Below are 15,536 nucleotides of genomic sequence, written 5' to 3'. Positions count from 1 at the left end.
TCCTGTTACTTGTTTTTTTCCAAAAGTGTTCTGGAGGGCCAGAAATTATAAGACCTGATGAAAATAAAGTGGCGTGATTTATTAATGACACATATATATTCTCACATTGTTTTTCTTTTCTCAAATCATAACAAGTCTAACATTATTATTACAAAAAAATTTGAATGACTATTATCAACAAAAATAATAAAAAAAGGAAATGAAACAAAGATGTCAAAGTGAAATAATTTAATGAATTTAGAAAAAAATATATCAATTCTAAATATTGGTTTTCTTCATAATAAACCATTTTTTGATTAATAAAAGTTTGATACATCAACAATTGCCTTTTATACACATTGATCTGTATATTTTTTTTAAATATTTTCTTTACAGACGTGAAATAGCTTTGATGGCGAAATCGAAAGCTGAAGAGAAAATTATGCAAAGTGTTATGGATGAATGTTTGCAGTTTTTTGTTTTTGCAATGTTGCTAAATTTGGCTCAACCGTGAATTTTATTTATGTGTTGAATATTGAAAAGATGTACGCATTGAGTTAATGAATTCATCTGAAGAGTGCAGAGTGTACAGGGCATCGAAAGGAAATGGAGAAAAGAACATTTTGAAGCGTTATCATTTTGAAGACAGCTTTTATTATGCATATGAACTTATAAACTTAAAGCTTTCAAAAGCGAAAACAATCAAAAGTCCATATACTGAAAACATTGTGAAAGCAAATTTCAATGATGATAACGAATTGCGCATTATTTTTGAGTACTGTGAAGGAACTTTACTGAAAGATGATATTGAGAAGAGAAAAAAACACTGGAAATACTATTCTAATGAGGTTTGCACATTGCATTTATTGACAATGTTATATTTGCAGTTTATAAAATAATATTATCAAAAAAAATCAATTTTTAATTTTTTCATTTGTTGAAGGAATTGTGGACCATCATAACAGAACTTTTGCTGGGGCTTTTTGAATATGTCAAGATGGGTTTGAAGCATGGTAACATTCATTCGAACAACATTCGTCTGACACCTGATGGACACGTAAAACTAGGCATGTGAAAAAGTTTTTTTTTCTATTTTTCACAAATCTGAGTGGTAAAACGTTTTTGATTTTAATCAATCAGGCTTATTTCGAATCAAGAAGCCATCATCGGCATTGGGACGGGCATCTGCTTCGTCTTCGAGTTCATCGTCATCAGCAGCTCAAGCGTTTTCAGACTCAGCGACCGATCTCAGGCAACTTGGAATGGTGCTCTTTGAATTGTGCACGCTCCATCCTTTGTCACAAGATGATTTGGAAGAGTTGTCATGGCTTGGCGCAAGGAGATTCGTTGAGATGTACTTAGGTGATTCAATTGACAAAGGGATTGCGTCACTCATATTAATTTTGCTTATCCACAACCCAGACAGCAAAGTTGACTTGGCCAGTGTGCTTACTCATCCAAGTGTAGAGTCGAAGCTTCCAAGACGATTTGAGACGGAACGGGAAATATACAAGCAGACTCATCGTAGTATTGAAAACAGCTTCAAAGACTCAAAGGGAGAATATCAGAAACATAGAGATTACTCACAAAGGGTACAAAGAGAAGAATGCACTGAACATCTGATGAGAGAGATGAACAAGCACCATGAAAAGATTACAGAGAGAATTTCTTCACAAAATGGAAAATCAGCTTCAATTTCGTCATCGACCTCGGAACGTCCTGTGCCAACAATGTTACGTTCATCATCATCATCTTCTTCTTCTGCTTGCTGCCCTTCTCATAACTCTTCTTCTTATTCTTCAACTCAACACTATGATTATTCAGATTCAGACTCCTTTTGTGATTCTTCTTCCTCTTCCTTATCTTCTTGTCCCTCTTCTTCTTCATATGCTTGCTGCCCTTCTTATCCGTCTTCTCCTCCGTCTCCTTCTTCTCACGCATTTTCTCAGACCTCTTCCCGCGATTCATTCTTTTCTAACTCTCATTCTCATTCTCATTCCATTCACAGCCAATCAATTCCTCCACTTGTCCATCGGAAGGACTCTTCAAATTCCCTTCTCTCTGCCATTTCTGCCTCTCAACCTACACATTCCACTCAATTCTCCAATTCTACTTCTCATCGTTGTTCTTCTTCATCTTCTAATTCATCTTCTTCCCATTCATCATCATCGTCATCATCTTCCTGTATTTGCCGTCCTTCTTGTCAGTCTTCATCTTCTTCTCAACGCTGCGTTTCATCCTATTCCGATTCAGATTCCAATTCTTCTTCCACCCCTCTTCCTGCTTATCTTTCTGAGGTTTATGATTGGTTTTCTCCTTCATCATCGTCTTCTTCCTCAAAGCCCTCTTCTTCCTTAAAACCATCTTCTTCCTCAAAGCCTTCAAATTCTTCCTCCTCTTCTTTCGCTATTTCTTCTATTGTTTCTCTTCTTCGTCGACTTCTAAGTCGACGTGGCCTTCTTCTTGCTTTTAATTTTCTTCTTCTCCATCCAAAAATTCTTGAATGTTCTTTTTCCTTTCTTCTTGGTGCTTTTCCCTTCCTTATTCCTTATCGCAATGTTCTTGTTCGTGGAATTACCTTTCTTCTTCGTAATGGTAGTAGTATTTCTAGTGATCCCGAATTTCTTCGTAATCATCCTTGTCTTTCTTTTTTCAAAGAATATTCATGGCTATTTGAGAAGTTCTTATAACTGAATATTAGCAATTTCTTCTTCATCTTCATCTTCTACTTCTTATCTTATCTTATCTTATCTTAACTTTTCATTTTTCATTTTTTTCCTTTTATTTGTTTTTTTTTCCCATTTTTTTCTGTTTTCTTTTGCAATTACATTTATCATTTATTTGCACCTGCTTGCAAAAGCACGCTGATTTCTTTCAGCTTGCTTGTGCGCTGATGTTTCAGAACCAAAGCAGTGTTTGGCACACAACAGCAGACAATGCAACTGCATATTGTTTTGTGTCAATCTTCTTTGGGAGTTGAGATATTATGCACTTGCAAATATGCATATTGATAAACTATCTAGTCATTAAAGTCCATTTTCTATTTTATTTTTGGCAGCAACCTTTTTCTTTTTGACAAATTCAATTTTCACTCAAGAATCTGGACTATTGAAAGAAAGAAAAAGCGTTTTTTTGTAGACCTTTGAAAATATTGAGAACTTTATTTATTGTTTTGTTGAAATGGAATTAAATGTGAAGTGAATGAGCAAGAAATGTCAAATTTAATCATGACTCCCTTGAGAAATAAAGACAATCATTTTTGGAACCCACTCTCAAACCAATAGAACTTTTGAGTATTTGCATTTTGAACACAAATCCAAGCAAAGGCTGTTGACATTTGATGTTTCCTGGACAAAATACAAACAAATTCCTTTTTCACTGAGCTTGCAAAACGGGTAACACATTCAAAAATTTCAATGATATTGTGAGAATGATTGAGTGATGACTAAACTTTTGGCAATAATAATGATACGATTCCTGGTGATTCTTGTTATTCTCTATTGAAAAACCTTTTATTTCAAAAACCCAAAGCAACTTTAGGTAATGGCAGTTCTTTTAAATCTCATGTTTCATCTTCGAAGCAAATGCACTCTTGTGTCTTTTTGTCAATTTGAAAATATTGTTTCATTCATAAAATGTGCAAGAGTGAAATCTGCATATTTCAAGATTCCGATTGCCCACAGCTTTCGTTGTTGTTGCTTGGAACTTGTTCATCATCAGAACCTTCTTCATCGATAATGGCATCTGAAACTGTGATCAGCACTACATCTGCTGGGAAGCACTGGATAAAGTGACGCTTCAGATCAGCCAATGTGGGTCTGTCTTCAGAATTCCCTGAAGTGCACGAAATAACTGCTTGCAAATGCTTTGAGCTTTGAATTCCCTCCAAACTTGGTCTTTCTCCTTTCACAATCTTGTCTCCAGCTATTTCTGCTTCATACTCCCCAAAGGGAATATTCAATGTCAAGCACTCCCAAAGCATCATTCCGATCGAGAATGCAACCGATTCCTTTGACGCTCCCAACTTCTTGTTGATCAGCAACTCTGGAGCCTTCCACCTCAAGCACTCTTTTTTGAAATCATTCTCATCCTCAAACGCTGATGAGGGCAGAGAGTCCTCCTCGTCATCATCACTTGCTGATGTCACAACAGTTGATGAAGATATCGACGAAGAATCCGAATCAGAATCGAAGAAGCAATTAGAATGCATAGCAATGCAAATAACCATGTGTTCGGAGAACAGCACAATGTGCGGACTCAGATTGGCAAGAGAAGATAATTCATTTTCCATTTCATCAAATGAGTGAAGAGCGAGATTTGCCACCCAGAACAGAACCTGAGCAGCTGTCTGCTCCCTCTCTTGCAGAGCCCCAATCGCCATCTCCTTCTTCTCGTTCCTTCCATGCAACAACATAAACAAAGAATCCCTCAGATCCACAATCAGCTTCTCATGAGGAGACGAGCACGCCATCGCATCCACCAGATTCGACATCGATGAAGTGGTTGGACACAGATCCTCCCTACGAACAAAAGTGGATTCTGTGTCTGAAGTGTCTGTTGTTGAAGTGGATGAAATGGAAGGCGATGGAGTTCTCTTTCTTGTTTCCTCATCTTCTTTTTCGTCAACTTTCTCCAGCATCCATTCTGGGATCTTATCTGAGTCTCTTCCCAGAATGTATTCAGTGGAGTCACTCTCAGATAGAAGATGCTCTGATGACTCTGAATGTTCCATATTTGTGTCATACACCCTCTTCTTGATCCTCTCTTCATTCTTCTTCTCAGCCTCCCTCTCTGCTCTCCTCCATTGCTCCTCTGGAGACATCTCCATCGTCACCATCTCAAACGCCTTTGGATCCTTTTTGATGTTATCATTCACAATCTCTCTCAGATCTTTGTTCTCATTCTTGACCTTCTTCCATCGAATAACAAACAAAACAAATCCAATGAGAACAATCAAAAACAAAACAACAAATATTATCGCAATAAATGAAGCCCAAGATGATTTCTCTTCTTTTCCTCCTTCAACAATTCTTTCATCCCCTTTCTCTATTTTTTCACTTCTGTTATTCACAACAAATGATTCGGTAGTTGATGGAGATCCTTCATTTCCAAAAAGAATGCACACTGACACTTCTGTCTCCTCAGATGATGTTGTCATTTTTGAGTCTTCTACTGTGCCTCGCACCTCACATTCTGAAATATATCCATCCTCCAAAAACACATGCTTATCAATTTGTTTCGAGTCTCCTGCCACATACACAACCTGGAACGACAAATTACAAGGCATAAGTTCACGCCCAAAAAACACAACCTCGCATTTCTTTTCTGTGCACTCAACCTTCACATCCTCCAAAACTGGAATGAAAAACAGCGATTCTCTGCCCACCACCACCCCTTTAACGGCACAACCATCGTTCAGAATCCACAGCGATGCATTCGGCAACGCTCCATCCCCTCCTTTCAGACTCATCACATTCAACTCCCCTGCTCCTGCACATAGCACATTCCTCCGAGCTGACCCATACCCTGGCACCTCCGGATTGTTGTTCCAAAACTCACTTTTTTCAATGGAAACAATCCCACCCCATATGGACATCCCTCCTTTCCCAGAATTCGCCACCTCTGAGTATTTCACACAAATCGCGCTGCCAATCACATCGACAAGTGATCCATTCCACTTGCACAGTTCATCTCTCTTTCTGGTCTCTTCGATTTCTTCTTCCTCTGCCATTTCCTTTTCTCCCTCGAAAATGCATGAGTCCAAATCAACCATTTTGCAGAAGGACACACAAAGCTCATCCCCTTTGTCTTTCTTCATTCTGTTCTCCTTCACAGTGCAGTTTGCAAGTCTCATTGCTCCTCTGAATCCATTGCACATAATGACTGCCGATTCTGAGTGACTCGATGTGATGTTAGCATATTCAGAAACACTCATCATGGCGACTGGCTCATCGTTCTCCTCTTCTTGCTCTCTTTCGGGTTTTGCTTCTTGAATATCAACAATGCTTCCATTCCTCAGCTCAACATTTTTCATCACCATTTTTTCAATCGACATCTCCCCATTCACACCTTGCATCTCAAAAATCGATGCTCCAGCAATGATCCCTGAAATATTGATACCATCAAGGGTCATCTTGCATTCTCTTGATGCAAGAAAACTCTCGCAAAGCACAGCATCAAAGCAGTTCAAACCCTGCATTCTCAAAGCAGATCCCTCTGAAAACACAAGAACAGACTTCTCAAATGTCAATCCTTCAATAACCACAGAATTCATCAAAACACTTCCACCAACACATTTCACAACCGAAAATGGAATGCTCAACCTGTTGTCACTTCCCTCTTCACTCACTTTCATTCGCCCGAATGAACACGAGGCAACCGACAGTTCTCCATTTTCTTCACACAACAGAACACTCGACTGCTTGCCAATCAGCGACTGCTCAGAAAATACAACACTCAACCCTTGAAGCATCACATCTCCGCTGCAGCTGATCACACTTTCTGCTTCGTCTTCTGCCCCTTTCATCAGAACAACCATCCCTTCTCCTTTCCCTTTTCTCTGAAGCACAACATTCTCTGCTCGCATCCACCCTTCAATCGGCACACATCCCTCAATCAGTATCCTCCTGTCATAATCCCCCTGAACATGCTCATTCCCAACATCCACTGTTCGGCACGGGGCAGACGCAGACCCACACATCCTTGTTTCATCAAACTTTGCGGATGACACATAAACAGTATCCGAACGGTAAAACAATACATATCCAATCAGGTTGATATCCTCGTCCTCCTCCCCCAGCGTCGAGTCTCTCCCATACAGAGCATCTGTCCTGTTGAACACCCCTTCATCCATCCGGAACACAAACTGTCGCTCGTTGATCTGTGCACTTATCAAATAGCAAACAACAAACACATCTCTCCCCTTCACAGCCATGTTGTTCCTGAACAGCGTGTTGTTCAGCAAAAACCCAAGCTCTCCCTCCCCATGGCAGTCCAAGAACAAAAACCCTCCTTTTCCTTTCACCGCACTGCACGATGTTCCATTCGAGTCTTTGATCTCAAACTTCATCTCTCTTTCATATTCGCAATGCAGCACTCCTCCTTCTCTCTCTTCTGCAGAACTGCATCCTTCAAACGAGCTGTTCAGCACAACGAAAGAATACCCGCTCTTCAACACATGTGAGTCAACAATGCTGGGCTTTCTCTTTTCTTCCACTCCTGTCTGCTGAATAGAAGAGAAAATGCACCCTTCGATTGCAACTCCAAGCTCCTCTGCTCCATTCTGTTTGCCTCCATCTTCAATCTCCAATGCACATCCTTCCTCAAACTCCACTTTCATCACTTTTGTCCTGTTCATTCCAAAATATGACGAACCACCACCAACAACAAAAGCTGAAGCTCCCATCGTCAACTCATCAATCGCACATCTGATTATTTCAACTTTGCCCGAGCTCTGCCGAATCAGATTAAAATTCATCCCTGATGCTCCACCCTGCTTTGCAAAATCACATCTCTCAACACACAGTTCGCTTTTCTGCTGATTAACGGCAAATAGCACACTTTTCCTCTCTGAAAGAGTGCTTCCAAGCGATATGCTCAGCATCCTCAACCTCCCTTTTCCGCTCACAAGCACAGCATCTTCTCTGCTCCCACTCACCTCACGTCCCACAACAAGAGTGGTCTTCTCATTTTCCAATCCCGATTCAATCTGGCGATCGTCAAGCTCCATTTCTTCCTTCATCCAGTTCTCATTCATCAGATTGAGCGTTTTCTGGCTTCCTTCACTTTCACTGCTTGACAGACGTTCCAGCCCAAACCCAACTGTCCCACACATCACTCTGTTATCTCCACAACCAATCGCATCATATCCATTTTCTGAAGATACCCATATCTCTGGTGCAAAATGCTCAAATAAAAACAGACCCAAATCCACACCCTCACCAAAATGCTCATCACTTCCCACAAACGCATTTTGTTCCTCCTTCCAAGTGCAGACCCATTCTCCAAAGTGCAGCATGCTCACACTCGAATTCAGCTTGTCGCTCATCACAAACACATTCTTCCCCTGTTTCGCTTTGTTTGTTTCTCCAAATACAACTGATGAAAAGAAATACTCCTCACCATCGCTTTTGCATTCAACAAACACTCCCCCTCCTTTCCCACTCTCTGAACTGCATTCACACCCTCCAAACTGTGAATCATTCACCACACTCAGACTGCTGCCACACCCCATGCTCATTCCCAATGCTCCTCCCCTTTCTGACTTTGCTGATTTGCATCCCTCAAACGCCACAGCATCAAGCTCAACAATCATTGTTGTCTGGACATTCAACATTGTGTTCAGCACACACGCTTCGCCATTCGTGTTTTCAACAGAAGCGATCGTGCAATTCTGCATCGATATCTTGCATTCACTTTGCGGAGATGAATAAGCGATGCTCAGCATGCTACCTCCTTCAACCTTCACGTTTCCCACAAGGCATTTCGTCATCTTCCATTCCCCAACACTCGACGAACAGGCAAACGGAGAACTTGCAAATGAGAGAACTCCCTGCTTCCCAATCACTTTCACACTCATCATTTCAACTCTGCCACCATCTGCCTTGACCAGGCAAAACCCAACCTTCTGTTGAGGTGTCAAGCTCAAAAATGAAAAGGAGCACATCTTTAGCACTCCATCTCGTGAATTCAGCAGCGACTCCACTCCTTCTGGAGATATGAACAAGCTCGGAAATAGCAAATCCACGCTTTCCCATGTTGCGTCTGCCTCACTCACCAGAACATCCTTTTCGCTCCCACTCAGTGATTCGTGCAACTCAATTCCAACTGTTTCCGAAGACCCAACCCCATTCACAGACACACCAGAGATATTCAACTGCTTTCTACACACTCCATTTTCCTTCACAAGAATTCTTCCATCTCCCTCAACAGAGCCCAAATGCTTCATGCCCTCGTCCAGTGTTTTGCATGGATACAGCACATGGCCACAATATGTTGCATCTTCTCCGCTCTGCCCAATATACACCTCTTTCTCCAAAAATCCTGAAAGAAACACAAACAGATCAACATCACATCCCCTTGCCACCTGGTGATCGCTCCCAAACAGCGAATTCTCTTTGTTCTCAATCGAGCTCCAAAACGGAAACATCAGCTGAGTGACACTCACCCGAAGATCCTCACACACAAAATAGATGTCTCGCCCACATGAAGCATTGTTTCTAGAAAACTGAAGTTCCATCATTCTTATCTCTGATCCGAGTGTTGCATCCAAATACATCCCACCCCCTCTGCCACTTTTTGTTTCATCATCAACCTCCGTAGATGCTTCACATCCATCAAACGAAGTGCCATTCAGCAGAATCGCTTCTTTGTCAGCATCCACAGTGATTTTCATGCATCCGCCTTTTTTGCTCATTCTTCCCAAACATCCTTCAAAAATACACTCAGAACACAACATCATCCCCTTTGGCGCCAATCCATCAACAACACTCGGACAGTCACCGACTGACTCGATGCCAAAGATGTTGCACAGATTCATCTCCAGCAACACTCCCTCTGAAAGAGACAAAAGAGGAACTGAAGAGCGCATTGATGTGCATTCCACGTTGTTCAGATTCATCTTTCCTCCTTTTGCCTCCAGAAGAGGAGCACTGAAGCTCAGCGATTCTGTTGCCTTTTCCCCTTCAATCCTCATATCATTCAAATCTATCCTCCCATCTCCAGTTGCTGTTTTCAACACAACCATTCTCTGCATTTCATGTCGCTCCTCTTCACACACCCTCACAAAAGTCAGACTTTCCATTGCCAGTCGCCCCTCACTCACCAACCACAGCGCTTCTTTTCCATTCTCAAGAAGTTGCGAGCTGATTGTTGTGTCTGCTCTCCCTTTGCCCCTGATTCCAATCCTCTTCTCTCCCACCTCAATCGTTGTTCCCTCTTGTTCAAACCTTCCTCTCAGAAGATGAATGCTGCAGTCCATCCAGTGCACAAATTGACTGGTGGCATACCCAATTGTCAGGCATGCATCAGATTCACTTTTCCCGCACATGCTCTTATTGTCTGAACCAGATGTGCTCACATATCTTTCAATCAGAGTCTCACCAATCCAATCAGAAAAATCATGTGTCGAATTACTCACACTCTTTGCAGATTTCTCTATTGTGAAACAATTGAAAAGCAATTCCGAAGTCAAAGTGTATTCTGAAAAGTGATTTAAATAAACATCATTTCCAAGTCCTCCAGAAACAGAATTGTTGTAAAAATAGCAAAAAGCTAACCATGTTCTCGAAATAAAAGAATCTTTTTTTATAATTAATTCTAAACATCCGATGAAGCTTCCTTTTGCTCTGTTGTGCTGAAAGTCACATTCTCTCATTGAAAAAAGACTATTGCAACACTGAATAGAACCAGCTCCTCCAACGTCTGCTGCCAAGCCATATTGAAAAGAGCATCTTTCAACCAGACTACCTTCTTCTTCATTTCTTTTTTGAGGAATGATATACTCAGTTCCTTTTTCCTTTGGTGAAAATCTTGTGATATCTGATGAAAAAGAGCTTGAAGAGCTTGTACAATGCCTGGAGGGCTCATTCGGGCAGACACATTCACAGCTTGTTGCCCCAATATATGTTGTTACAATAAACGCATGATTTCCACTTGTTGTTTTCCCAAATTCAAAATGGCAATCTCCAATATAGAATCCGGTCGAGACATTCAAAAACTCAGTTGTTCCTCTCGTCGGAGCTGAATTTCCAGAGAAATTTGATTGTTTGATGTGCGCACACATAGCATTGTTGACGAATATTGCTCCAGCTCTGGATGATGCTGTGCATTTCTTGAATGCGCAGTCAACAATACAAAGAGCAAGTGATGGGCGGTCGTCTGCTGTTATAGCCCCTCCTTTCACCCCTGAGCAATTCTCAAAATCAGTTGAGATGAAAGAGATTGAACTCGAAATGTCAATATGAGTCGATGCATTGCGGGCATTCGAAGAATGGAAACATCGCACAAATGAGCAGTTGGTTGTGAAGAGCTGTGCTTGTTGGCTGTTCATGGAAGCAACAATTCCCCCATAGATCGCATCATCCACATTGCAAAATACACAGTTGCTCAGTGTCGATGTGAAGGCATTTTCTGTGCAAATATTTGATTGTCTGTTTGTTACTGCAGTGGAGATGTTGAAGAAGAGTGTTTGTGCGAGCAAAACAGAAGAGATGCTTTCTGAGTGCAAAAATGGCCCTTGTTTCAGTTCAAAACACGAAAAAGCAGAATTCTCAACAATCAGATTCCCGTCACCCACAGCCGACGAATGATCCTTCTGCGACCAGACAACTGGTTGAACTGAAATTGCGTGACAATCAGCGAAGCAAAACGATATGTTGCGCAAATGGATGTTCCCACCAAGATGGGAAATCAGGCTTTTCTGTGAGTGTCCACAAAAAGTGATTTTGCAGTCATTCAGCACAAGCAAAGACTTTCCTTCCAGATGCACAACATGTTCTTGTTCTTTTGGAGTGAAACCCCCTTTTCTCACTTCCAGTGATGCATTCCTCAATTTAACGCTTGCTTTCATCTCGCTCCAATCAGAACTCTTGATACGCAATAAAAATGAGTTGCGCTCATTATTGCAAAAGTTTCCACTTGAATAGAGTGAATTGTGGTGATTGATTTGCTCCAATAATCCAGGCGAGCTCAGCTGCTCATTCAACTGAAGGGAGTGTTGCTGCGCGATGCAATAAGATTGCACCAGATACAGCACAAAGAATAACCATCTCATGCGAACTTTCAAAATCAAAATTCTTCAGCTGAAAAACTGAAACGGGTCTGATCAACATTTGAAAGCATTAATTATACATTCAGTTGAGCTTTAAAAGGAAAATTTCTTATTTCAATGTTATAAAAATCGAAAAATGAAGATTTAAAAATTTCATTCTACGTCCAAGCGAAATCTTTCCAAAAATAAGTGTACTAATTATAATTCTTCAACTTTTCATTTTTTTCAATTTCAAAGTTCTTCAAAGCAAAAATATCAGAATAAAATGAAGCGATTTTAAAAGATGTCAAATAAATCATAAAAAAAAAAGGAAGCAAACAATTATTCATTCCAATAATGATAAGAATATCAATATATTCCGGCATTTCTTTTATATCTCTGCATTTTGAAAGGAAAGCTCTGTCAAATCTTCTTCGCCAATCTCAAATGCCATCTCCAGAGGTTTTGCACAATCATCTTATAAAATACTTTGGTTGATTTTTCATCGCTTCTTTTTCTGATTGAATCTCCAAATACGTGAGAATTCTTTGCCAAACAGCGATGTCATTCATTGGTTTCTTCCATTTTTTCCTTATGAATTCCTTTTTTCCCCCTTTCATGGCACTTCTCTTCTCAACGACTTTGCAAAGTCTTTGGCTTTTCTTCGCTGCTTCTTTGTTTTGGCCAGAAATACTTTTGCTCGTTGGAAGCCGTGGAAATAATCAACAAGAACCAATTTCGAGTCTGCCTTGGACTTCCAAAAAGAGTTGCGCTGCTCTTCATTCTGATGAATCTTGCTGGTTTTGCTGGTCTGATTTCCTTTCATCCCACTTCCATTCTGCCACAAACCACTTGACCTGCTGCCCAAAGGAGAATGTGTGCAATCTTCCAGCGAACCCCTTTCCTGTCGATTTGTCACAGATTCATCTTTCAATCCACCTGAAGAATTCTGAGCAAATAACATTGTCTGTGTCTGTTTTGCAGCTATCTCTCGAGGATCTCGCTTTGCATCCCCTTTGCTTCCTGACTCTGCCTGTGCTCGCGGAAGCGTTGAATGAGCAGAAGCATCAAACTCATCCCCTGCAAATCTGCTGCTCTCTTCACCTCTGTCATCTGCCATTTCTTTCGAAGGAACACTTGCTGCACTGAATGTGTGTGGCTGTGCTGCTGATGGCGATCCAGGCGGAGTGCACGAAGAAGGCGACAGAGAGGCTCCTTCTCTCCATTTCCCAAACTTCCCCAGCAGATCGCTCTCCAAATCGCTCTGCTCCTTCCCGCTCTCTTTGCGAGCTCTCCAAAAAAACGTGCTTGCATCCCCTGAAAACGATGGCTCAGGCTTCTTTGCAGCTCCCAAGCTCCCTTTATCTGCAATGCCCGAATTCGAATCAGAAGAAGAAGAAGAAGAAGAAGAAGAAGGCATTTCATTTGGATCTCTTTGCTCCTCCCACCTTCTGTTGCTGTCAAAAAGAGAGAACGGTGCAGACTGCCTCACCCCAAGTGTGCTGATGCTCCTTTTCGCCCGTCTTTGCTCGTTTGACGAGATGCTCTTTTCACTCCAAGCATTGTTTGACAGCCTGTTCTCAGAGCCTATCGGATGTGCCGTATGATATCCCCATCCAGCTGAAGAGGAAGATGATGCTGGCATTGATGCTTGCAGATGGAATTGTGCAGGATGCGAATGAGGCGTTGTGGCTGCTGGAAATGATGGGATCGATTGAAGACGCCTTTTTTCGTTCCATTCAATCGGAGCTCTTCCCCAGTTGTTTGTCGAAGATTTGGCTTGCTCTTCACAAAGGCCAGACGGCATTCGATCTCTCAGATGCTCTCCAGGCACAGGAAATGGAGAGAACGAGCAAAGATTGCCAGAAAGCGGTCGAGCTCTGCCTGCTGAAAGCGAACGAGACTCAAATTCAGAACTTGTTCTCAGATGCTGCTCATTTGAAAGCTTTCCTAAAATCGTGTTGCGAGCAGTTTTATCTGCAAAACTGAAGGATATGTCGACACTCGAAGGAGAAAGCGACCGACGGAGAAACACAGCACACGAAGGCAGTCGCGTGGCAGGAGAAATAGCACGAATTGACGAAAATGAAGACCCAGAATTTGCAGGCGGAAAACCAAATCGATAAGTGCTTGGTGAAGCGCCACTTTTCTCTTGATGTGATCGCATCATTGGCGGAGGAGAAAAAAACGAATGCATTTTGCCTGAAGCGCCACCTCTGCTGTTCAGAACAGACAAAACTGCTTGAGTCGATGTGAGAGGCTTCCGATGCAACGATGCCATCACTTTTCTCGTGATCACTTTTTTCCTTAATGATTCTTCGTTTTCAAACATCTGGCTTGCATTCCTGGTCTTCTTTTCAATGTTGCGAGTATCTTTAACCCTTGCTTCCTTGCCTTTCATTAATACCCCCTCCGCTCTTGATTTAAGATCGCAATTCTTCCATTGGCCAATTGCAGTGAGCAAAGAATGCTGAATCAGAAGCTGTGGCGAATCGAATTTGTTTGTTTTTGTTTTCAAAAACGTGTGCGGGGTGACCAAATTTGGAGATGTTTCAAATCTGTTTTTTGCGAAAATTGACATCAGTTTTCTTCTCATCTATCAGCACATAATAAGTGAAAAAATATTTATTTATTAAAAAAATATTTGAAAAAAAGCACAAATAAAAAACAAAAACAAAATAAAATAATATTATCACCACATACAAAATTATAGCCAGACTGATAAATCAACTCAACAAAATTGTCCATTGTCTCTCTCAAAAGATTTGAATCACCTTCTTGCCTTTTTTTGTACAGCTCTCCTCCAATTGCTTCGATAACATCTGCTGACAGCTTTTGCTGCTTGAGTTCGTTGTCTGTGCCTTGGAAGCATTTGTCAAAGGACAATCTTTCTTGCGGAGTCAGAATTGTTAATCTGATTTTCAGATTCTCAAAAATTTCTCTGAAATGCCCATTCTGCACGCAGCAAACGCGCAAAAACCTTAAAAGCTCTCCATCAAAATTGAAATGCTTCATTATAATCTTTTTTGTGATTCTATGAAGCCTTAAAGATATATCAAACAAAAGTTTGCAAACAATTCCTCAAGAACCGAATCTCCAAGCCACTCAATCGCTAAAAGCAAAAAGCATGTTATAATTAACAACTAACACAACGAACATACTCTCAAATTCTCTGCTTCCCACCAAAAAGCAATCGATTAATAAATGCTTAGATTTGCACTCTCTGAGTAAGTTTCCCACCTTGTCGTACAGTTTGGATCTGCGCAATTTCATCCTTAAAAACAAGCAATAAAACAAAACCAAACATGTTCATTTATTTATGATTTGATAAAAACTGATCATAGACATATTTAATGTTTTCAAAGCTGAAAGATTTTTTATCTCGCTTTTTGAGCCAACAAGAATATTTTTATGAATAAATGAAAGGCATTCGCATTTTCAAATACCAAGCTTTAACAGAAACATCGAAAGTATTTGTTGTTTTTATTTTTATTATTATTTTTATAATTTTTAATTTTTTTAATAATAATAAAAATTATTATTATTGTGTCAAGTTTCTGTCATGCCCATTGCGAAATACTCTTTCTGTTGTGGCTCCTGCTTGCAACAACCCATTCAGCGCCTTTCCCTTCAGAGGTGACTGTTCATGTTCATTGTCAGCATATAGCTTGTGTTCAAAGAGATCCCATTCGCCAAGTGTCTTTTCCCCAGAACATTTCCCAACGACTTGCAATGCACATTCCAGATGCTCTAGACAATCAAATCGACATTTTCCATCTGACAAATTGATCTTATGTAACCATTTATT

The 15,536-nt window shown here is 40.8% G+C and overlaps 3 protein-coding genes across 3 annotated transcripts; 1 reads left to right on the top strand and 2 right to left on the bottom strand.

Annotated features, from left to right (window-relative positions):
- Nucleotides 1–288: 288 nt before the first annotated feature.
- MONOS_4796 (uncharacterized protein) lies at nucleotides 289–2,669 on the top strand (the record flags this gene model as incomplete). The annotated part of the gene is made up of 5 exons (XM_067874896.1): nucleotides 289–305; nucleotides 376–443; nucleotides 523–827; nucleotides 923–1,046; nucleotides 1,120–2,669. Exons 2-5 carry the CDS (start codon nucleotides 392–394, stop codon nucleotides 2,667–2,669), a joined length of 2,031 nt encoding a protein of 676 aa, XP_067721385.1. The 5' UTR covers nucleotides 289–305; nucleotides 376–391.
- A 437-nt stretch (nucleotides 2,670–3,106) lies between these two features.
- Nucleotides 3,107–11,752, bottom strand: MONOS_4795 (uncharacterized protein; the record flags this gene model as incomplete). The annotated part of the gene is made up of 2 exons (XM_067874895.1): nucleotides 3,107–10,134; nucleotides 10,387–11,752. The coding sequence occupies 2 exons, from the start codon at nucleotides 11,750–11,752 to the stop codon at nucleotides 3,641–3,643; spliced, it is 7,860 nt and encodes a 2,619-aa protein (XP_067721384.1). The 3' UTR covers nucleotides 3,107–3,640.
- A 592-nt stretch (nucleotides 11,753–12,344) lies between these two features.
- MONOS_4794 (uncharacterized protein) lies at nucleotides 12,345–14,743 on the bottom strand (the record flags this gene model as incomplete). The annotated part of the gene is made up of 2 exons (XM_067874894.1): nucleotides 12,345–14,324; nucleotides 14,432–14,743. The coding sequence occupies 2 exons, from the start codon at nucleotides 14,741–14,743 to the stop codon at nucleotides 12,345–12,347; spliced, it is 2,292 nt and encodes a 763-aa protein (XP_067721383.1).
- Nucleotides 14,744–15,536: the final 793 nt, after the last annotated feature.

Source organism: Monocercomonoides exilis, assembly GCF_001643675.1.
Source record: "Monocercomonoides exilis strain PA203 chromosome Unknown scaffold47-789622, whole genome shotgun sequence".
Taxonomy (NCBI): domain Eukaryota; phylum Preaxostyla; order Oxymonadida; family Polymastigidae; genus Monocercomonoides; species Monocercomonoides exilis.
Note: the sequence above shows the minus strand (reverse complement) of the source record. Positions and strands in the feature narration are given on the sequence as shown.